Source organism: Balaenoptera physalus (genome assembly GCF_965194825.1).
Source record: "Balaenoptera physalus genome assembly, chromosome: 19".
NCBI classification, from domain to species: domain Eukaryota; kingdom Metazoa; phylum Chordata; class Mammalia; order Artiodactyla; family Balaenopteridae; genus Balaenoptera; species Balaenoptera physalus.
Genome location: NC_138900.1, coordinates 50,240,282 through 50,262,328, shown reverse-complemented (window position 1 = coordinate 50,262,328; position 22,047 = coordinate 50,240,282). Strand labels below are relative to the sequence as shown.

At 46.6% G+C, this 22,047-nt stretch overlaps 1 protein-coding gene across 2 annotated transcripts in view; it reads right to left on the bottom strand.

Annotated features, from left to right (window-relative positions):
• The window catches only part of CDH3 (cadherin 3), a 100,964-nt gene that overhangs the window by 1,661 nt on the left and 77,256 nt on the right, over positions 1-22,047 (bottom strand). For both annotated transcript variants that reach the window (XM_082436049.1, XM_082436048.1), the window contains 13 exons: positions 16,088-16,170; positions 14,745-14,870; positions 14,362-14,517; positions 14,135-14,279; positions 12,689-12,855; positions 11,907-12,035; positions 10,801-10,986; positions 9,108-9,349; positions 8,579-8,724; positions 7,217-7,441; positions 3,903-4,109; positions 1,378-1,508; positions 860-1,006 (listed from right to left, as the gene is read on the bottom strand). In XM_082436049.1, coding sequence (XP_082292175.1) covers positions 860-1,006; positions 1,378-1,508; positions 3,903-4,109; positions 7,217-7,441; positions 8,579-8,724; positions 9,108-9,349; positions 10,801-10,986; positions 11,907-12,035; positions 12,689-12,855; positions 14,135-14,279; positions 14,362-14,517; positions 14,745-14,870; positions 16,088-16,170 — 2,090 coding nt within the window. The remainder of the gene's footprint in view (positions 1-859; positions 1,007-1,377; positions 1,509-3,902; positions 4,110-7,216; positions 7,442-8,578; positions 8,725-9,107; positions 9,350-10,800; positions 10,987-11,906; positions 12,036-12,688; positions 12,856-14,134; positions 14,280-14,361; positions 14,518-14,744; positions 14,871-16,087; positions 16,171-22,047) is intronic.

The window sequence follows — 22,047 nt, the reverse complement described above, 5'->3', positions numbered from 1 at the left end:
CTCCCTCCCCTCCCATCTCTCCCTCCTCCTCCCCTCCCTTGTATTAAAAACCTCCTTTTACTGACTGCTATCAAGGTACCAGGCTGTGCTAGGTTCATATCGCTCATCTTCTATGTACCTAGGTTGTGGTTCTCACAACCCTGGCTATGTATCTGATTTCTTTGGGGAACTAAAAAAATATCAGAGCCTAAAAAAAAATGAATGTCTGGGTCCCAGGCATTGATATTTTTCAAAATTCCTCAGATAAATCAAATATGTGACCAGAATTGAGAATATCAGAGACACTTAGCTATTAGCAACAATAGCTATCATTACCTAATACATGTTAGGTACCAGGCCAGCGGTTCCCAAACTTAAATTATCTGGGAATCTTTAAAAGAATTCTGAAGCCCCAGCCACATCCGGATCAATGAAATCACGGTCTCAGGGGGGTGAGTCAGAGGCACCCGTTTTTGATGTTCCCTAGGAGATTCCCTGTGCTAGCACTGTTCCAAGTGATTATGCCTCCAATCCCTAAAGCACCCTACGACAGAGGACACCAACTTTGCTCCAGATTGGAATCACCTGAGATCTTTAAAAATTCAAATCCAGGGAGTCTGGCTCCAGAGTTTTCTCCTGACAACCACTATATTTGTTGAATAAAGAAATAATTCCTAACCTATTCCTAACCGCTCTGAAACTTAGGGTTTTATGGAGGACGAACAGAAGCCCAGAAGTTACTCAGATATGCCAGAGGTCACACAGCAGGTTGGAGGTAGAGTTAGGATTTGAACCCAGAGCCAAGACTCCAAGCCTATCTGTGCTCGTGCTGCTGATGCTTGAATAAAGGGCTGCCCTAGGATGGCCCCCGATGCCTCACCTCGATGATGAAGTTGCCGATTTCATCTGGGTTGGCTGGCCGTGGACGGTATGTGGGTGTGGGGATGAAGGCTGGCGCCACATCGTTGCGGAGAACCAACTCAGGCCGGGCTTCCAGGCCCCGGTGGAGTTGGGTGATGTCATAGTCCTTCATGAAAGGGGAAGGTCACGGGATGGAGAAGGACCCTTCCACTCCCCCCGTTTACATTTCACCCCAGTTCTGTACCATTTGGATGTTCTGGTTCATGGGCAGGTCTTAGAAGACAGATAATGTCAGAGATCTCTGAAAGCCCAAGTTTACAAACCCCCTCCTCCCCAGTTAAGCACAGGTTCAAGGTCGAGGTGGCTGGGGCCAAAGACACTAGAGCCATGGACCAGACACCCTCTCAGAAGACGGATGCTTCAGACCGGGGTCTGGTTGACGCAGCTGACATGGTTAATTGGTGGACCCAAAACCATCCCTGCCAGTGGCTGTGGGGGCCATCCACCTCCCGACCCCCAGACCCGCCAGTGCCCCACCTGGTCCTCCTCGCCACCCCCCTCTTCGCCGTAGTAGAAGACGTTGTCACGGGTGTCGTCTTCTGGGAGCAGAAGGGGCTCCTTGATCTTCCGTTTCTTTCTCACCAAAAACAGGAGCACCAGCAGGAGGACTGCAAGAGATGGGGAGTGTGAATATTCACCCCCCAACAACCACACGGCTGGCCAGGACCCGCAAACCCCCAGAGCCCCATCTAATTCTAGACCCCTCCACTCAGCAGCCAGAGCTTAACACACTTCAGTGGCCCCCTTGCACCTAGGAAATTCCCTGACTCCTCATCAAGGCTACAGGACTGGCCCCTGCCTGTCTCCAACCCTCCCTGCCACCCAAGTCTAGTCACATTGGCCTCCTCGGGGTTCCTCAGATATACCCGGCAGTCTCCCACTTCAGAACCTTCAACCAGGCTCGTGCCTCACCTGGAACACTCTCTATGCATATGCATGGCTCTCACCCTTGAGCTCTCAGCTTAAAATCGCCTCCTCCTACTGGCATTCTGACTTCATTCCCCCACCTGTAATTCTGTATCATTTTACTGTCAGTCTTCCCATATTGGTGGTACTGGTCCTTAAGGAAATCCTCCTTTGTGGGGATGGGAATCTCCCAGCAGATGTTACTTTTCAACATGACTCTTTTTCAGTCACTAGGTGTCCTCTAATAGCCATAGACTTTAAGTTAAAAGCAAGACAGTGCAACTTTGATATAATGCAGTAATGTGAACTTAGGTGCAAATGCTATTTAGGAATTTTAAGAGAGGGACTAGGTTTTAGTACTATGGTTTGAAAGGCTGACAGTCTATTTGGACACAGTGGGGACTGGCCAGCTAGTGCCTAGTTGCTCGCCTTACCCCCAGTTAATCCCATATGAGGAGGGTACCCCCTGGCCCTCTCTGTGGCTGTTTAATGTAAGAGGATACAGCCACTGTTAAGCTTTATCCCTTTTTTTGCCTGCTGATGGAACCACGGTCACCCTCTGGCCAGACAAAACTGACCTAGCCTTCTCTGGGGACCATGGGTTCTCGGGAGACACACCCTCTGTGGGCTAGACTGTGACCCCTCCCTCACCTTTTCCTCCCGCTGTGGGTCTGGGGAAAGGCAGGAGGCAACTCGGATTTCTGACCTGCACCCAAAGCTTATATAACCAGCTGCCTACTGATACCTCCATTTGGACTCATCCCACGGTCCTTCCCAAACTGGTTAATGGAAGCTCCATGTTTCTACTTGTTCAGGCCTTGGAATCATAGATGGCTCTTTTCCTCATACCACATATGAATCTGAATTGATTCTACCTTGAAACATGACCACCTCTCACTCCGCCACCCTGGGTCTGAGTCACAACTACCATCTCACCCCTAGATTATGGCAGTAGCTCCATATGGTAATCTGCCCCCACCCTTGGGGCCCTCTACAGTCTGTTCAGTAGGAATCCTATAAAATTCAAGTCAAATCACATTGCTTCTCTGCTCCAAACCCGATGACTTCCCATTTCAACCAGAGTGCTTACAATAACCTGCAAGGCCCAACACACTGCTCCGCCACACCCATCACTTCTCTGACCTCATCTCATCTCATCTCTTACTCTTCTCCCTCTTGCTTTTTCCATCCGAGTCATTGCTGTTTCCACACATAAAGTACAGAGCTGCCTCAGGGCCTTTGCATTTGATGTTCCCTAGATATCTGCATGATTTGCTTGCTCACCTCTTTCAGGTCTTTACTCAAATATCCCCTTCTCTGTAAGGATACTTCTTGCCCACCCTACTTAAAATGGCAGACCTCCTCCCCCCACTTTCTTTTAATCCATAGCAACACCTATTTCTCTGCCAGATTATTTGTTGTCTGCTCTCTGCACTGGAAAGTAAGCTCCATGAAGGCAGGGACTGGTCTGTTTTGTTAAGTGTTGCACCCTCAGCGCCTAACACAGTGCTTGCTACACAGTATGATGACTAATTAAAGCTTACTCTTGTATTCATATGTGATTGAATGCATGTTTTCTGTGTAAGGACAATTCAGAGAGTGAAAAAAGCAAATGTGATAGGTTCTACCTTTAGAGCAAAGAAATTAGTTTTTAACTAAACATTTCTGCTCACTAGACCAATGGCTCTCAAGCTCTAACATGCATCAGAATCCCCTGAAGGGCTTGTTAAAACACAGATTACCAGGTCCTACCCCTAAGCTTCTGAATCAGTAGGTCAGGAGTGGGCCAGAGAATTAGCCTTTCTAACAAATTCCTGGTGATGCTAACGCTGTTGGTTGGAGACCACGCCTTCAGAACCTCTGCTCTAGCCACTAGACGATGTGACAGCAGGGTCGAGTCTGCTCCCCAATATATCCCCAAAGCCTGGCACCTTCCAGAACCTCCATAAACATCTATGGATCGAATGACACTCCCGGAATTAAGAGTATAAGGAACAGATGCGCAATGTTGGTGGCCCCTTAGTCCTTGAAGTTCAGGGTCGAATCAGGTCTTCTAACTATCCTGTCCTCAGAAGGGGAAGGGTGCCGGCACTCACACAGCAGAGCCAGGACAGCACCCAGGATGGGGAGGAGGAAACTCCCCTTCCAGCGTTCGGGGCAGGTCTCCACGTGGCCGTGGCAGTCGCACACGGTGGCCCTGATCACCGTCAGCTGTTCCTTGTTGCCGTGGTCGGACAGAGAAAGGTGCACGTCGTATGTGTCTTGCTTCAGGAACTTCTTCAGGGACAAGGCCACTGTGTCTCCTGGAGTGGACAGATAATTATTCATCTCAGGAGACCGCAAATGGTGGGAACCGAGCACACCATGACGGAGGTTTGAGGAGGCAGCCTCTGCATCTGGGCAACAGGAAGCAATATCCCCAAAGCACACTATACCAAGTGTTAAAAACTGATATTCGGCCAAAGCCAAATTTTCCACTGTGGAAAGGATTATTTGGATAGAAGAATAAATTCATCACTTTATTTAAAATAAATCAATAATCACAGCATTTTTTAAATACGATGTTTTTCAAAAGTCATGGCATGCAGAGCCAATAATTTCTCAGTACCATTAGCTGCTAGATTGCTCCTTGCCACAAAACAAACAAACAAACATTGTTCTTCCTAAAAGATAGCTAACCCAATCTTTTAATATTTACATTAACTGGCCACCTGTTTTCCTATTTGAAAGTTCACTACCATTTATTATTGCAGCATTTTGCTCTTGCAATAGTAAATATAATGTTTATACCTCAACTGTATGATAGAATTTCAGTATCTGAAACACAGATATTCTGAGTGAGCATCAATTATTAATAAATCCAAATGCATATGACTTGGTGATGTAACTGATGTTGTTAAGCAGATCAGAGAGGGTGCTAACCTGTGTTATCCCAGCATGAGTGACTGCACACAGGTTCAGAGATGCCGGCAGTGAGGCTGCAATGGGCACTGCGCTAACCAGCCTTCAAAGGCCCGGGGCGGGCAGCAGGCAGCCACAGAGCAGAAGCCAAGCCTCAGTGCGGCCTGCACACGGGTACCACTCTGGGGAGGGTGTGCAGCACTCCTGGAGTGGGGAGGGGGGCTGTGTTTGTGGGTGAGAAATATAGGGTCAGAGGCCTCTCTGAAGAAAGGCCTTCAGTTTAGACCCAAGTTTCTCAAAGAGGGCACTATTAGCTTGGGTGGAACTATTCTTCATCATGAGGAACCTTCCCAAGCATTCAAGTCCTCACCGCTAAATGTCAGTAGTGTCCCCCCATCACTGGGACATTCAAAAACAACCCCACGTTTCTAGCCCACCCACCCTCAGGCTTGCTGGCCTATTTCAGCAGTGACCTCAAGCCATTTTCAGTTCAAAGGCGCTGCACACTCGCTGGGCCCCTCTTAGTTAAAAGGCCAGAAGGGAGAATTCACCCTGTTGCCATTCAGCAGCGGCAGGCAGAGAGAGTTCTGTAGGCTGAATGTTTGGTCTACCAAGTGGAGAGGCCAACATGGGGTCTTTCACCCAAACATCCCTCCCGCTATCCTGTTCCCACACTGGAGGGCTGAGGTCTCAGCTGATGATGGTGCTAGTGGCGGTGTCGTGACTAAACTGACACTTACTATGTGCCAAGCCCAACTCTGACCTCCACCCCAACTTTAAGAGGCAGGTTCTGTTATCCTCATTTTACAAATGCAGACACTGAAGCTTAGGGAGGTCAAGTAAGCTGCCCAAGGTCACACAGGTGTAGAGTTTGGATTAACTCCTCTGACAAAAAAACACGGTCAGATAGACAACTAAGTCAAAATCAAAAACCAGGTATCAATGCTAGTATCAGGTGTTGGTACCACTGAGCTTTGGGCATAACGCTCATACTTGACAGGGCCAGATCTGTGATTGTTTGAGAAACAGTGGTGGTGAAGATGGCCACTGGCATCTACCGAGCACTGATATACCAGACAGGATGCCTTTCAGGCACTCATTTAATCTTCACAGTGATTGTATGGAGGTAGGTACAATTATGGCAGCATTCTACAAGTAGGGAAACTGCAGAACAGTGAGGTTCAGTAACTTGCCCACAATCACAAACCTGGTAAATGGAAGGGTTGGATCTTGAACCAAGGCATTCTGGCTCCAGAGTCTACGCTTTGTAAACGATACAGTCAGGGAGGGGAAAAATTGGCTTCTAGGCCACAAGGGGGTGACAGGAGACCAACTTGGGTTCCCTCAAGGAAAGGTGCTGGATATACATCCCCAAATCACAGGAATCATAAAAATGAGACAATATGTGTGTCTGAAGCAGGTCTCCCCAGTCCTTTCTGGGCGGGGCTCAGCAGCAGTAATAGGTACCAGGCATTTCATTACTTCGGGGCAGAACCTGAATGTTCTGGCTCCCCATTCCCCTCCTGGGGGACTCTAGTCCCAAGAGGAAGAGGAAGATGCTTTAAACCAGAGTGAGCAGGGTTTCTCCAGGGGCCTTATTGGCACTTGGGCCTGGATGCATCTTTCTCACACACCTGGGTCCTTGCCCACCTGATGCCAGCAAGTCCCCTCTCCAGTCCTGTGACAACTGAAAAACCACTGAAGGCTGAGGAGCCCCAGGGGGATGGGAAAGAGGAAGGATAGGGAGGTGGCTGGGAGCAGGATGTGGGGGTGAGGGACCCCAGCTTCAATTTCTGCTCCACTGCTTATCCACACTGTGCCCTTGGGCACACTATTTAACCTCTCTGAGCCTCATTCTCATCTGTAAATGGGGATAAAAATACTGACCACAGAGGATGGTAGAAATATTAAATATGGAAAAGTACAAAAAGCATCTTGCATATCGCCAGGGTTTGATAAATGGTAAGCTGCAAAGCATCCTGGTATGGCAGACTGCCTGCATTCCAATCCTGGGGCCGTCAGTTTCTAACCATAATGCCCTTGGCAAGATATTTAAGCTTATGTAAGCCTTGGTTTCCCCATCTGTAAAATGGGTGCACATGCATGTATGTGTGAGATAACAGTACCTTCTTTACAGGGTTGTTGTGAGGATTAAGTAGCCGAATCTATGTAAAGCGTCTGAAGCGCACATAGCACACAGCAAGCACGCTCAGGCATGTTAGCTGTTATCACCATGCTGGAGTTCTGACTCCCTCATTATGTGAGAGGGAGAAAGGCACATCCCATCTCTCTGGACCTGTTTTTCCAATTGTATAGGCAGGTGGTTGAGCTAGAATGGTCTTTAAGGGTTCCTGTGGAATTCCAAAGGCTTACACTAAGTTAATAAGCAGCATTTAACTGACATTCTTGAGGAGACTGGTAATTCGGTGACCCACAAGACACTGGGGCAGGAAGGTGTGCTGGGTCTTGGTAGGGGGCAGACACCCATCTGCCACCACCACTGAGTTACCTTTCTCATTGACCTCTGCCGTCCAGTAGATGTCCGAGTCATGTGTGAGCCAGGCCCGGAAAGGGGAGGTGTGGGGGGACAGGTCCTTGTCTGTGATGTTCAGCACCTGAGGCAAAGGGCTTTGGTTGCAGATGGTGATCTGACGGGGCTCAGGGACCGGGCCATGGTCGTTGACATCCATCAGTGTTAGCAGGAGGGTCCCCGTGCCAGTGGTGGGAGGGCTCCCTGTTCATAATCACATACATGATCTCTTTTCAGCATCTGCCCTTGGTTGGGTTGATGAATCAGTGTTAAGCTCCCCCAGGACCTACCCAATCAGCCTCAGGAGGGTCCTATTTACTGTCTAACTGTAACCTTTCAAGAGCCTCTGTACACTAGCTTCATTATAGATCAAACCAGTGATGGCAAATGCATGGCATACATACCATCATTCTCATTTTGTGTCCATGGCAGACATTACTAACTGATCACACCACAGTTGCAGCCACTTCATCCAGACAGCCACTACCAATCTATTACAAAGAGAAACCTATTGACCACCTCAGGGCTGATGCAGTGTTTGCTGATCAGCTTCAGGGAAGTTTTGCTTCCCAGCCCTGCAGTAACCTCTCGCCTGCCTCCAGGCCTTGGTTCAGTATGTGTCAAATAGAGATGGTAGGGCTTCCCTGGTGGTGCAGTGGTTGAGAATCTGCCTGCCAATGCAGGGGACACGGGTTCGAGCCCTGGTCTGGGAAGATCCCACATGCCGCGGAGCGACTAGGCCCGTGAGCCACAATTGCTGAGCCTGCGCGTCTGGAGCCTGTGCTCCGCAACAAGAGAGGCCGCAATAGTGAGAGGCCCACGCACCGCGATGAAGAGTGGCCCCCACTTGCCACAACTAGAGAAAGCCCTCGCACAGAAACAAAGACCCAACACAGCCATAAATAAATAAACAAATAAAATTTAAAAGAAAACAAAAAAAAAACCCTTAATCTTTAAAAAAAAAAAAAATAGAGATGGTAATTACATCATCACCCCCAATCCTGTCATGGTGTGACATCACTAATCAATCATGACACTTTCCAGGCAGCCCCTTTCAACCATTCACAAGGGGAAACCAACAGGCCAATTCAGGGCTCAGTGAAACACAAACTTAGGCTGAAAGGAGTCTTCAGGATACCTCCTAACTCCTGGGTCTTAGGGAAGTTGAAACCAGTCAACCCTAGGACCACCCTTTAAAAGACCCCTCTGAGAGACCCCTTTGACCTCCCAGCTAGGATTGCTGACACCGCTTCCCCACACCACACTCTGTCTGTGGAGGGGATGTGCTGTGTCCTTGGCTCCAAAGGTGCTCATGTGGAGGGCCTGGGAGGAAGCTCTCACCATCGTCTGTGGCCAAGACCATGACTTCGTAGATGTTGGTCCTCACAAACTGCTCATCCTCACGGTCCAAGACCCCTGCAGCAGTGACCTGCCCACTGGCTGGGTCCATTGCTAGCCACCCTGCCGGGTCTCTCAGGATGTGGTAGCTGGAGCAGAAAAGTTGAGAAGAATCACACTCAGAATACTTAGAGTTCTGGAGTCATCATTCAAAGCTTCCTCATGCCAACTGGCAGAGGGTTTCATAGGACTCAGGGCTCCTAAGCAGGATGACGTGGAAAATGCATCTCACCCCCAAATGGGAGCCTGAGCAGAAGGTGGGGGGCCCAGCAGGGACACATGAGAGGGAGCAGGAACACCTGTCCCCTGGACTTCAGCCATGTGGAGGGTAGGAAGGGAAGGCCCTGTACAGGGGTGACGTTCAAAATATTTAATAGTCTTTATGGCAATTAGAACAATTTCTGGTCATAATAAACAACCCATCCAACAGTACCCATGCATTTAGCTGAATTTAAGCCCAGCTCCTATGTACCTGATCTTCTGACTCCCCTTGTCCGGGTCCTGCGCGGTGTAGGTGCAGACAGGCTCGCCGAAGGGGATGCCCTCCTGGACCTCGATGACTTTAGAGGGTGGGACGAACACGGGCGGCTCATTCACATCCTCCACGTGGACCACTATGGTGGCCGTGGAGGTTGGGAGCTTCACCACAAAGGGAGCCTCGTTGATCACTTCAACGTACAGGGTGTGCTGGGTTTTGGCCTCGAAATCCAAGCCCTGGGACAGAACAGGAAGGAGGACCTGAGCCGCGAGTTTGTGAGGAGGCCCCATGCAGTGCTGTGATGCCAGAAGAAAAGGGCCCACAACGAGGGGCTGGAGGCTCCCACCAGCAACAATACTGCCCCTTCCCTACCCCATAGAGCCTCCTGCATTTCCTGAGTGGACATCCAGCAGGGCCTCTCAGACCACCACCCCAAAGGCAACTAGACTAGTAAGCCCTAAGCCGAGAACTGGTTCCCTATGGGGTGATGACACCCCCTAGGGGGTGTTGTAGAAACTTGGAGGAGGCATTTTTAGGTGTCCTAATGACTGAGGATGCCACTGGCATTTACAGGCTGGGGCAGGGGCACAAAGAACTGTCCCATATCCCATGTGACTTGCCAATATCCCCTTGGACATTCATGTATTTATGGGTGTGATGTTCTGTTTATATTTATAGTCTAGAATGTGTTTTACATACAAACCGAGTTTTTGGTGTGGTTTTAATTTATACTGAATTTTCCAGGAATGCAACTTCTGAGGAGAACTTGTAATTTGATTTGTTCAGGCATTTCCCAAAGTTGTTTATTTGTTGTTCTGGAAAAACATCAATACCACTCGTGATATGAGTCACTAGAGCGACATATAGTATCTACTACATCTGGACAATGCACAAGAAACTGACCACTTCATTATGTTTTCTAGTGTACTTGTGCCCAAAGGTTTACATATGGAAATATTTTATAATCAGTAACTTTTCCTGTAAAATTCTCCTTTATTTTACAGTTAGGGCATTCCATTTTTCTAGAAATTACATAAGTTAGAGAAGTTATATTATAAATGAAACTCATTTCACAGTGTGAAAGGGTTGTTACAAAGTTTTGGTTGCCAGGAGGGGAAAGCCTTTGAAGTATTATATAAAGCCCTGCTTCTCAAACTGGGCCATTCTTCATAATAAACCAGGAGGTAAAAGAAATCAAAGAAAGATTGGACCCATCTTCCTGAAGCATCAATTTTATTGAAAGACTTTTTGAGAGGCAAGGGTATGCCTAACTACTAAGTAATTTAAAACATTTTACTATCCAAACACCTAGATGTGAATTATGGATTGAATGCAAAATTAGCAAGAATTCCAATAAAACAGAGACCCTCTGTGTAAGACTGATTGGAAGCAGCCACTGGACACTGGGATCTGGGAGGAGGGGCCCCACTGATCTGCCTCAGTTAGATCAGCAACTTTGTTTTATGAATCTGTTTTATGAATTGGGTCCCTGGGTAAGGTTTAGTTTGAACAAAGGAATTCCTCAACCCAAGAGGAATGGGAGAGTGTTGGAAGCCACTGGCCTGGTACACTCCCTGGTGAGTGGTCCAAGGTATGTCTCCCAAGGCAGGTGGTACCCCCTAGTCCTGGAGGCTGCAGACCTGACTGTCCCAGGTGTGGCCCTTGTACAAAGCCCAAACCAACTCACCTTCTTGGTTGTCAGGATACCCTGGTTGCTCTCAGGGTGGGTGGTGACGGTAAAATGGTCCCCGTTGTCACCTTCCACGAGGCGGTAGGTAGCCTGCCATGCCGGTGAGTTGGGGGCATCCAGATCGGTCACAGTCAGCCTCTGCAGCTCGTGGCCCACTGCGTTCTCAGGCACACGGGCCTCGTACTGTCAGCGTGGGAAGCACAGCACAGTCAGAGCGGAGAGACGGACCACCTTGAGAGGCTGTTCCACTCTTCACCAGCTGTGAATCCTCCATCCAACTCCAGGGGCGCCCCATGCCGCTCGCCCTTTCTGGGACCGCCCAACCCACTTATTGGGCTTTCAGGGCACGCATGGATGCAGAACATCCCAAGAGTCAGCCTCACAGCTGCTGGGACAGACCACAGCAATCTTGGGCCTGCTTTCCCTACACCCAGGGGCCTGACGCTCCAGGAATCTCACTGATCTGGGTGCCCAAGGCCTCGCCATTGAGTAGTCAACGTATATCTAGCTGAGATCAGAAAGGCATAAGGAAGGTGGCAAGAAGGGCTAGGTGTCTGACTGCTCTGGGGCACTGACCAGGAACTTTTTTGGAAATTCTGGAACAGGTGGCAAAGATGGGGAAATCAGCTGTTGAGAACAAATTTTTAATCAGGCCTAAACAATGCTTAGCAGTCAGAGTTACCTACAGATGGAAGGGGGTGGGTGTCGCCTTGACTGGCACTGAGTCCTCTGTCACTTGAGGTGTACAAGCATTCACTGGGGGAATGTGGGCAGGTATAGGTGTGAGGTAAATTAGGACTTTCCATATCAACCAAGATTTTCGTATTGAGCACTTGTGTACCTGGGATTGTGTTAAGAACTGTACATAGATTATTTCATTTAAAACTCAGAAAAATGCAGCAGGAGACAATGGAGCACCATCTCCATTTCACAGATTAGGAAATAGGGCACAGAGAGGTTAGGTAGTTCACCTCAGGTCACACAGCTCACAAGTGCTGGGAATGGGACTTGAAGCAATGTAGGCTGGTTCCGGAGTTTCATCAGAAAGGAGAAACTTAGTCCTTCATCATCTGACGAGGGAAGAAGGAAGGAAGGGGCATTACCTTCTGGGGCTCAAACACAGGAGCGTTGTCATTGGCATCGAGGATTTCCACTACGGCCATAGCCGTGGTGCTGGAGCCGTCCCCGTTCATGTCCGTAGCCTGGATGGTCAGTGTGTACTCAGGGACTCTCTGGGGAGAAAAGGAGAGTGGAAGTGGAAGGCCACTGCGCATTGGGCACAGCCTTGGGTGTACGTGGAGGGAAGGGGAATGTTTCTCCCTCTCAGTGTTCTCTTGATTCCTGACCCACTGCTCACCCACTGCAGGAAAGACCAAAAGCAAAGGGTGGAGGGGGAGGGGAACCGTGGATCCAAACGGTTCTCCTGGGCCTGTCATGGGATGAAGCCTGGGCATTGCCTCCTGACCCTGGGCGGATGCAGAATGGGAGCTTTGAGTGTGGATTTGGGCAAAGGTATTAATTAGGGAACAGGAGGCAACTCCAATATCCATGGAGCTAATTCTGCTTTGTGGCACACACGGGACAAATCTGGGCAATGTGCGTGCTAAGTGAGCCATTCCGAGAGGAAATGAGAAAACCTGCAGAAAGTATTAAACGTCTGCGTTTTACAGCTGCCTCCTCAGCCTTAACGAGATGGTTTGGCAACGTGCCACTGGCCCGAGGGAGCTGCAGGACATCAACGTGGGACATAGCAGCAGCCATTCCCAGCTGACTTGGGTCCCCACTGCTCTGCCCTGGGCTTTGGGGGCAGAGGCTTCTGTTCTGAGTGTCAGACCCCAGCCTGGGCTAGCCTGGGCAGGCAGCACCTTCCCGAAGGGCCACTTACCTCCCGGTCCAGGCCACTGGAGACGACGCTGATGGTGCCTGTGCTCCGGTGGACCGTGAACATGAGGTCCTGTGGCTCTTGACTATGGATGGAATAAGCAACCACCCCGTTGTAGGTGTTGATGGCATCGTCCTCATCCGTGGCTGTCACCTGCATCACAGAAGTGCCTGGAGGAGAGAAGGGCTGATAAGTGAGCAACCTTCCCTTCCGGCTCCGATTCCAGCCTTGCCCACTTCTGGAACTCCGAGAGGCTCCACCCTGCTCGCTGGCTTGGCCCCACGTTCCACTCGTGGCAGAGATTGCTAATTGGTGCCCATTTCCCATTCTCCCCTTCCTTCTTAGAAGCATAATCCTCATAATCATTCTAGGCTGAGCACAAGCCCACCGGGAACCAAGACTATTTCGCTTCTTGCAGCTAGCTGTGGCCATGAGACTGAAATCTGACGAATGGGATATACAGCTTTGGGGGAAGCGTTTTTCTGAATTAAGGGGCTTATTCTTCCCACCCCTTCCCTCCTTCCGGATGTAATGGCCAGAGCTCCAGCAGCAACCATGAGGTAATCTTGGGAATAAAGCCAAAACAGCAGAGCAACGAGATGGAAGGAGCCTAGTTCCCCTACACGTTAAAGCACCATTCCAGCCTGGCTTGACCACCTCTAGGCTTCCTGAATACAAAGGGGGAAAAGGTTCCATATTGTTGAAGGTACTGTTTTTCTTCTGGAAATGTCTGTTATTGGCAGCCTAACCAACTCACATTTCTCTGTAATTCTCCACAACTCAAGAGACAAAGGGAGAAGAGGAGCCCTCCTCACCAGCACCTGTCTCTGAGGTCATTAATGTCACCCATTTCTCTAGTCTTTTGCCAGCCCCTCTCACCCTCTTCCCCAGCCTGACAATTCATTTTCTGCTCTCTGTAAACCACATTCTAACACCTCTCAGCCTTTGCCACCCTCCTTGCAGCTGCCATTTCCCCAAAGATCCTCATTTCAGGTGCTTCATATCACACAGCAGCAGGCATGTGTTATTTCTAATCTTCACAGTTCTTTACGGTTGATATTATCCCCATTTTCAGGTGTGAAGATTGAGGCTCAGAGGTCAAGACCTTGCCCAGGGTTACAGCAGATAAAGAGACAAAATCCAGATTCAAATATAGGTCTCTGCAGCTCCAAAGCTGCAGCTGGCTGATCATCTGAAGCTTCTGGGAAATTTTCAAATACACAGATTCTGGGGCTCTACTCCAGGATCATTCTTATTCAGGGATCTTGGGATGGAGTAGGGGAATCTGGACTTTTAAGAAGATCCCAGGTGATCTGAGGCACAGCCCGGGAAATCAGGTATGAAGGGTTCTTCCAGCCTTTAAGAGTCTGGGCTGATTCCAGACGTGGACCCAAGGCCAGGTCTGGGCCCAGCAGACCTCTATAGCTGTGCCCTCCCCAGTCCTCTTACCGGGTAGTACCCCTTCCAAGACGCTCCCTCTGAAGACATCCTGGGTGAACTTGGGCTTGTGGTCATTCTGGTCTGTTACAATGATGGAGATGTTCATGGGCTCTTCCACGGAGGCACCGTTCTCCGACACAGCGTGGCCAAAGAGCTGTAGGTACACAGGCCTGGGGTCAGCCTGGCACTACCCTCCCTGGGGCCCTGCTTCTCGTTGGATGCTAAAGGCTACTTGCCTCATACTCGGCAATTTTCTCCCGGTCCAGTGGTTTATTCAACAGCAGCCAGCCCGTTTCCTTCTCTATGGTGAAGACACCCTCAGGGGGGCTGTCTGCCCCAGGCCCCGTGATGCTGTAGAAAATCTTGGTGCCTCTGTCTTTATTAGATTTGAGCTGGAAGCAAAAGAAATGGTAGCTGACAAAGTGACAAATATCTCATTATTGTAGCGAAGAACCCTCTGTGGGGAGGGGTGGAGAGGCACTGCCTGATTAGAAACTGCTCCCATCAGAGTTTCCCTCTGCGGGTCCCAGGGCTCAGCAGCAAGAAACCTCATATTCAGGCCTTCGAATGAGAGTCCCTGAAGACACCAATGACTCCCAGGGAGAAGGTACAGTCATACCTGATGCAGCTTCTGGGGGAAGGGACCCTTGCCATTCTCAGGGACAGATATTGGCGGGACCACCCAATCTCTCTTTCGTCTTCGCAAGATACGTTTGGATGGGGAGATCTTCAATGCTTTCCTTTCCTGCAAGGAGAGAAGACCCCTTAACCCAGATGTGCAAACAACTGGAACATACCCAACATCCTCTCACCTACAGGGGCTCAGGGCAAGGATAGAGGCGCAGATGGGTTTATTGTAAAAGAAAATTTGGAAATAATCTAAGTGTTCACTTATAGAGAAGGCCCAATTAAATACACTATAATACATCCATCTAGTGGAAATTGTATACAGCTTGAAAAATGAGGAATGTCTCTCTGTGCTGACATGGAAAGATCTTTGATATATATCCATACTTAAGTGAAAAAGAACAAGGTATGGAACAGCTTAATGTAGTTTAGTATTTTATCTAACAAACACTTACATAGGGCTTAATATGTGCCAGGCACTGTTCCACCTTTTGTGTAAAAGGGTGGGAAAATAAGGCATATAGTCACATCTGCTTACATGCAGACAAAGTCTGGGGGATACTAGAAGCTTATAATGGCGGTTATCTGTGAGAAGGGGATAGGCGGTGTACTGATGTATTTTTCAGTGCAAAAAGAAGGTGCAGACATGTGAAAAGTATGTTAGTTTTGCATAAAAGAGGACGGAAAAGTTTATTTTATACCTATATATAATGTATATAAATATATTTAATATATAGAACAAATACATAAATTAGAAGGAAAGAAACTAGTAACAGGGTTACCTGTGTCTTCTCTTGGAGGGGTAGAGAGGGCATTAGACAGATGGGGAGAAAAAAGGGAAGGTTATTCTGTAACTTTTTAATATTTAAAATTTTGAACCATGTGGATATATTAGCTGTTCAAAAAATTAAATTAAACAAAACAAAGAAATGTGGCCAAGAGCCTCAGGTCCATCTTCCCAAAGGTTCATGAGATGGGCAGTCCTGTGTTGGGATGGCCTTCACTTGCGGTTTACCGGCATGATATGGGAAAGAAGGAAAGGGAGGTGGGACAGGGAATTCGAGGGAGGAAGGGCACTGGGCCATTACTCACAAAGCAGCTCTGGGCCCTCCTGGCCTGACTCTGGCGGCCGCTACTGGGCAGCTGCAAGCACTACCCTGCTTAGATCGGTACCCACGCACACAGCTATGGGCAACTGAGGTCTAACCCTGCGTCCTCTGCAGGGGTAACATGGCTCACAACAGCCACGGCAACCTTGGCCTCCTGGCCAGCAGCAAGCTGGGCATGCACAGAGAATGTCTTTCTTCTCTCCTGAAGGTAGACATGGTGTTTTACCTGGACTGTTTTGTTGTTCAGAACAGTGAAGTCATCATCAGTCAGCAGGGCCGACTCTCGCCCAGGGCACTCCATGAAAACTACTGTGGGGAAGGGAGGAAAAGAGTATTAGGAAGGAGGGGCTTCTGGAAGATACCCCATGGGAGCGAAGACCTGACAACAGCCCCCTGACTGGATCAAGGACTATTCCAAGCCACTGCAGAAGGAGACTTGGCTTACTTCCTCTGACCAGCAATGTGATCAAATATGAGTTTCAGATGGGCTTCTGACTTTGGTCTCAAGAGGGCGGATCACTTCGTGGTCTGTGGGCCAAAGAACCAAAGTCATAGATATTCAGCGACATTAGCCCCATGGAGTCTCACGAGACATAGAGTTGACCCAAGGTCATAGCTGGAGGCAGAAGATTTTAAGCATTTCCGAAGGCTATGAGTCTACACATGCGTTGTATGCATCCTGCTACACCGTCACCCACACAGATCATTCTGGATAACCTCGGGTTGTTTCAGTCTGTCATGCTCCTTCTGAATCCTCCCTGCTTGGCTGCCCTTTAAAGAAGCACTCTGAGTTAATAACTACCATTCGCTAATCCAGAGACTGGGCCCATTTCATCTTTACAACTATGCTGCCAAGGTAGGCATTAGCTCCTTTACAAAGATGAGAAAACTGAGGTTCAGAAGCCAGGTCAGCCTGACTCCAAGGCATACGCTAGAGAGTATTCACAACCAATGTTCTTACCCACCCTTCCTTGTGGCCAAAGCATGGAGTCAGGAAACCTGCCAGGGGCTACAACTGGGCCCATCGGCAACATGCCCTGTCCCAGGGGTTCCCTTAGCGCTGGCCCAGACACCAGCACTCATCAGTTTACTAGACTGCAGCACAACAAGGACCAGAGGGATAGTGCTGAGCCATGGAAAGGTCAGGGTGAGCTCTCCCAACTATCCTTTTTTGAAAAATTGTCCTTTAGTTTCAGATGATGATGACAATTGTTTTAAATAATCCTTCCCTAAAATAAGAAAGGATAACAGATGAGGGTTTTTAAACTACAAAAGTAATGTGACAGAAGCAAGAAGAACTACAGTCCTGCAGCCTGTGGAACAAAAACCACATTCACAGAAAGATAGACAAGATGAAAAGGCAGAGGGCTATGTACCAGAGGAAGGAACAAGATAAAACCCCAGAAAAACAACCAAATGAAGTGGAGATAGGCAACCTTCTAGAAAAAGAACTCAGAATAATGATAGTGAAGATGATCCAGGACCTCGGAATAAGAATGGAGGCAAAGATCGAGAAGATGCAAGAAATGTTTAACAAAGACCTAGAAGAATTCAAGAATAAACAGAGATGAACAATACAATAACTGAAATGAAAACTACACTAGAAGGAATCAATAGTAGAATAACTGAGGCAGAAGAATGGATAAGTGACCCGGAAGACAGAATGGTGGAATTCACTGCTGCGGAACAGACTAAAGAAAAAAGAATGAAAAGAAATGAAGACAGCCTAAGAGACCTCTGGGACAACATTCAACGTGAAAACATTTGCATTATAGGGGTCCCAGAAGGAGAAGAGAGAGAGAAAGGACCAGAGAAAATATTTGAAGAGATTATAGTCGAAAACTTCCTTAATATGGGAAAGGAAATAGCCACCCAAGTCCAGGAAGTGCAGTGAGTCCCATACAGGATAAACCCAAGGAGAAACATGCCGAGACACACAGCAATCAAATTGGCAAAAACTAAAGACAAAGAAAAATTATTGAAAGCAGCAAGGGAAAAACGACAAATAACATACAAGGGAACTCCCATAAGGTTAACAGCTGATTTCTCAGCAGAAACTCTACAATCCAGAAGGGAGTGGCATGATATACTTAAAGTGATGAAAGGGAAGAACCTACAACCAAGATTACCCGGCAAGCACCTCATTCAGATTCGATGGAGAAATCAAAAGCTTTACAGACAAGCAAAAGCTAAGAGAATTCAGCACCACCAAACCAGCTCTACAACAAATGCTAAAGGAATTTCTCTAAGTGGGAAACACAAGAGAAGAAAAGGACCTACAAAAACAAACCCAAAACAATTAAGAAAATGGTCATAGGAACATACATATCGATAATTACCTTAAACGTAAATGGATTAAATGCTCCAACCAAAAGACACAGGCTTGCTGAATGGATACAAAAACAAGACCCATATATATGCTGTCTACAAGAGACCCACTTCAGACCTAGGGACACATACAGACTGAAAGTGAGGGGATGGAAAAAGATATTCCATGCAAATGGAAATCAAAAGAAACCTGCAGTAGCAATACTCATATCAGATAAAATAGACTTTAAAATAAAGAATGTTACAAGAGACAAGGAAGGACACTACATAATGATCAAGGGATCAATCCAAGAAGAAGATATAACAATTATAAATATACATGCACCCAACACAGGAGCACCTCAATACATAAGGCAACTGCTAACAGCTATAAAAGAGGAAATCGACAGTAACACAATAATAGTGGGGGACTTTAACACCTCACTTACACCAATGGACAGATCATCCAAAATGAAAATAAATAAGGAAACAGAAGCTTTAAATGACACAATAGACCAGATAGATTTAATTGGTATTTATAGGACATTCCATCCAAAAACAGCAGATTACCCTTTCTTCTCAAGTGCACACAGAACATTCTCCAGGATAGATCACATCTTGGGTCACAAATCCTCAGTAAATTTAAGAAAATTGAAATCATATCAAGCATCTTTTCTGACCACAGCGCTATGAGATTAGAAATGAATTACAGGGAAAAAAACGTAAAAAACACAAACACATGGAGGCTAAACAATATGTTACTAAATAACTAAGAGATCACTGAAGAAATCAAAGAGGAAATCAAAAAACACCTAGAGACAAATGACAATGAAAACACGATGATCCAAAACCTATGGGATGCAGCAAAAGCAGTTCTAAGAGCGAGTTTATAGCTATACAAGCCTACCTCAAGAAACAAGAAAAGTCTCAAATAAACAATCTAACCTTACACCTAAAGGAACTAGAGAAAGAAGAACAAACAAAACCCAAAGTTAGCAGAAGGAAAGAAATCATAAAGATCAGAGCAGAAATAAATGAAATAGAAACAAAGAAAACAATAGCAAAGATAAATAAAACTAAAAGCTGGTTCTTTGAGAAGATAAACAACAACAACAAAAAGTAATATGAACATGATGAAGTATTCAAACAGTATATAAGAGTATAACATTAAAAAGTAGAATTCCAAATAATATCCAGACTATACAATGAACTCCTAAAACTCCAGAACAACAAAAAACAAACAACCCAATTTTAAAAAAATAAATAAAAAGGCAAAGGAGTTGAAAAGACATTTCTTCAAATAAGGTATACAAATGGCCAATAAGCATATGAAAAAATGCTCAATATCATTAGTCACTAGGGAAATACAAATCAAAATCACAATGAGATACCACTTCATACCTACTAGGGTGGCAAAAAAAAAAAAAGTAAATAACGAGTGTTGGCAAGAAGTAAAGACATAGGAACCCTCCTGCACCAGGAATGTGAAATGGTGCAGCCACTGTGAAAAACAGTTTGGTGGCTCCTCAGAAGGTAAACATAAAATTACCACATGATCCAGCAATTCTACTTTTAGGCGTATACCCAAAAGAACTGAAGTAGGATCTCAAACAGATACTTGTACACATATTTTCATAGTATCACTATTCACAATCGCCGAAAGATGGAAACAACACAAGCGTCCATCAAGAGATGAATAGATAAACACAATGTGTTCTATACATACAATGGAATATTATTCAGTCTTTAAAAGGAATAAAGTTCTGACACATGCTGCAACATGGAAGAATCTTGAAAACATTATGCTAGGTAAAATAAGCTAATCACAAAAGGCAAATACTGCATGAGTCCACTTATATGAGATACCTAGAATACTCAAATTAATACACATAGAAAGTAGAAGAGAAGTTACCAGGGCCTGGAGAGAGAGGGGAATGGGTAGTTATTGTTTAATGGGTACAGAGTTTCTGTTTGGGATGATGAAAAAGTTCTGGAGACGGACTATGGTGATGGTTGCACAACAATTTGAACGTACTTAACGTCACCGAATTGTTTAAAATGGTTAAAATGGTCAAATTTTATGTTATGCATATTTTACCTCAATAAAAAAAAAAGTAGAAGTCTGATGTGGGAGTGTAAAATGGGATAGTCATTTTGGAAAACTGTTGGGTAGTATTTGCTGAAGCTAAATATACACGTTCCCCAAGACCCAGCAATTTTACTTTGAGGTATAGACCCAACAAAGATACATCCACTAAAAGACAAGTATTATAATATTCACAGCAGCACTGTCTATAATAGCTAAAGACTGGAAATAGCCCAAATGTCCACCAAGGTAGAATGAATAGAAATATGGTGGAATATTCATATAATGAAATGAGTCAACCACAAGGACATACAACAACATGAATGAATCTTACAAACACGGTTGAGTGACAGAAGCCAGATACAAGAGAGGACACGTGTATGATTCCATTAACATGAAGTTCAAAAGCAGGTAAAACTAACTTGGGTGAAAGAAGTTAAGACACTGGCCATCTTTTGGGTAGAGGGTTAGTGCATGGAGGGGAGGAAGATGGAGGGCTTAAAAGCATACAGGGCTGCCTTCAGCTCCCCAGAGCCCCAGAGCTCACACACAGAGGCAGGTTCCTTCGTGGGAAGGCTGGAGTGTGCCCCTGAGAAAGAGAAGATTGCTTAGATACCAGCCCTGCCTCCTTGACGACATCCCCACTGAGGAGTCATGGGCTGTGACAACATGCTCGGCCGGTGGGAGGAGGGGAAAGAGGGATCTCGGCCTGAGTCAGTTCCAAAGGGTCCCAGGGGCAGGGAGATTCCCAGGGTGACCCTGCCCTTTACCTCCAGCACACAGCTTTGTACTCTCATCTTCTGAGGAATCTTGCTTTGCCTTTGGGCTAAAAAAGACCAGGAATGATATGTGGCAGAGTTTAAATCATCTTAATATAGGGCAAAAGTTAAATAATCTATGGGGCATTCACTCCATGGATTTTTTATCCAGCTATGCAAAATGTAAGCAGAATGTAGAACTGCATATATAGTATATGTAACTATGCACAGGAAAAAATTTAAAAAAGACTGGAAGGAAGTGAAGCTTCCCTGTGACTGGGGTTACCAGCTACTTATTATCTTTATTTTTCTGTAGGTCCAAGTTTTCTCTTAACATGAATTGTGTTCCCCCCTCAAATTCATGTGTTGAAGTCCTAATACCTCAGAATGTGATTATATTTGGAAAAAGGGCCTTTAAAGAGGTGATTGAATTAAAATGAGTTTATTAGGGTGGGCCCTAATCCAGTATGACGAGTGTCCTTATAAGAGGAGGAGGAAATTTGGACACAGACAATTACAGAGAGAAGACTATGTACAGACACATGGAGAAGACAGCCATCTACAAGCTAAGGAGAGAGGCCTCAACAGAAACCAGCCCTGCTGACACCTTGGTCTTGGACTTCTAGCCTCCTGAGTTGTGAGAAAATAAATTTCTGTGTTTAAGTCCCCAGTCTGTGTTCCTTTGTTTCAGCAGCCCTAGCAAACGAGTACAGCAAGCACCAATCTCAAGAGTCGAGAGTCCTTTCCATCATGAATTACTATTATTAACAGCTAACATTTGTTTGTTTTTTTTAATCTGTATGAATTTTAAAAATAAATTTATTTATTTATGGCTGTATTGGGTCTTTGTTGCTGTGTGCTGATTTTCTCTAGTTGCGGCAAGCGGGGACTACTCTTCGTTGCGGTGCGCGGGCTTCTCATTGCGGTGGCTTCTCTTGCTGTGGAGCATGGACTCTAGGCGCGCGGGCTTCAGTAGTTGCGGCACACAGGCTCAGTAGTTGTGGCTCGCGGGCTCTAGAGCGCAGGCTCAGTAGT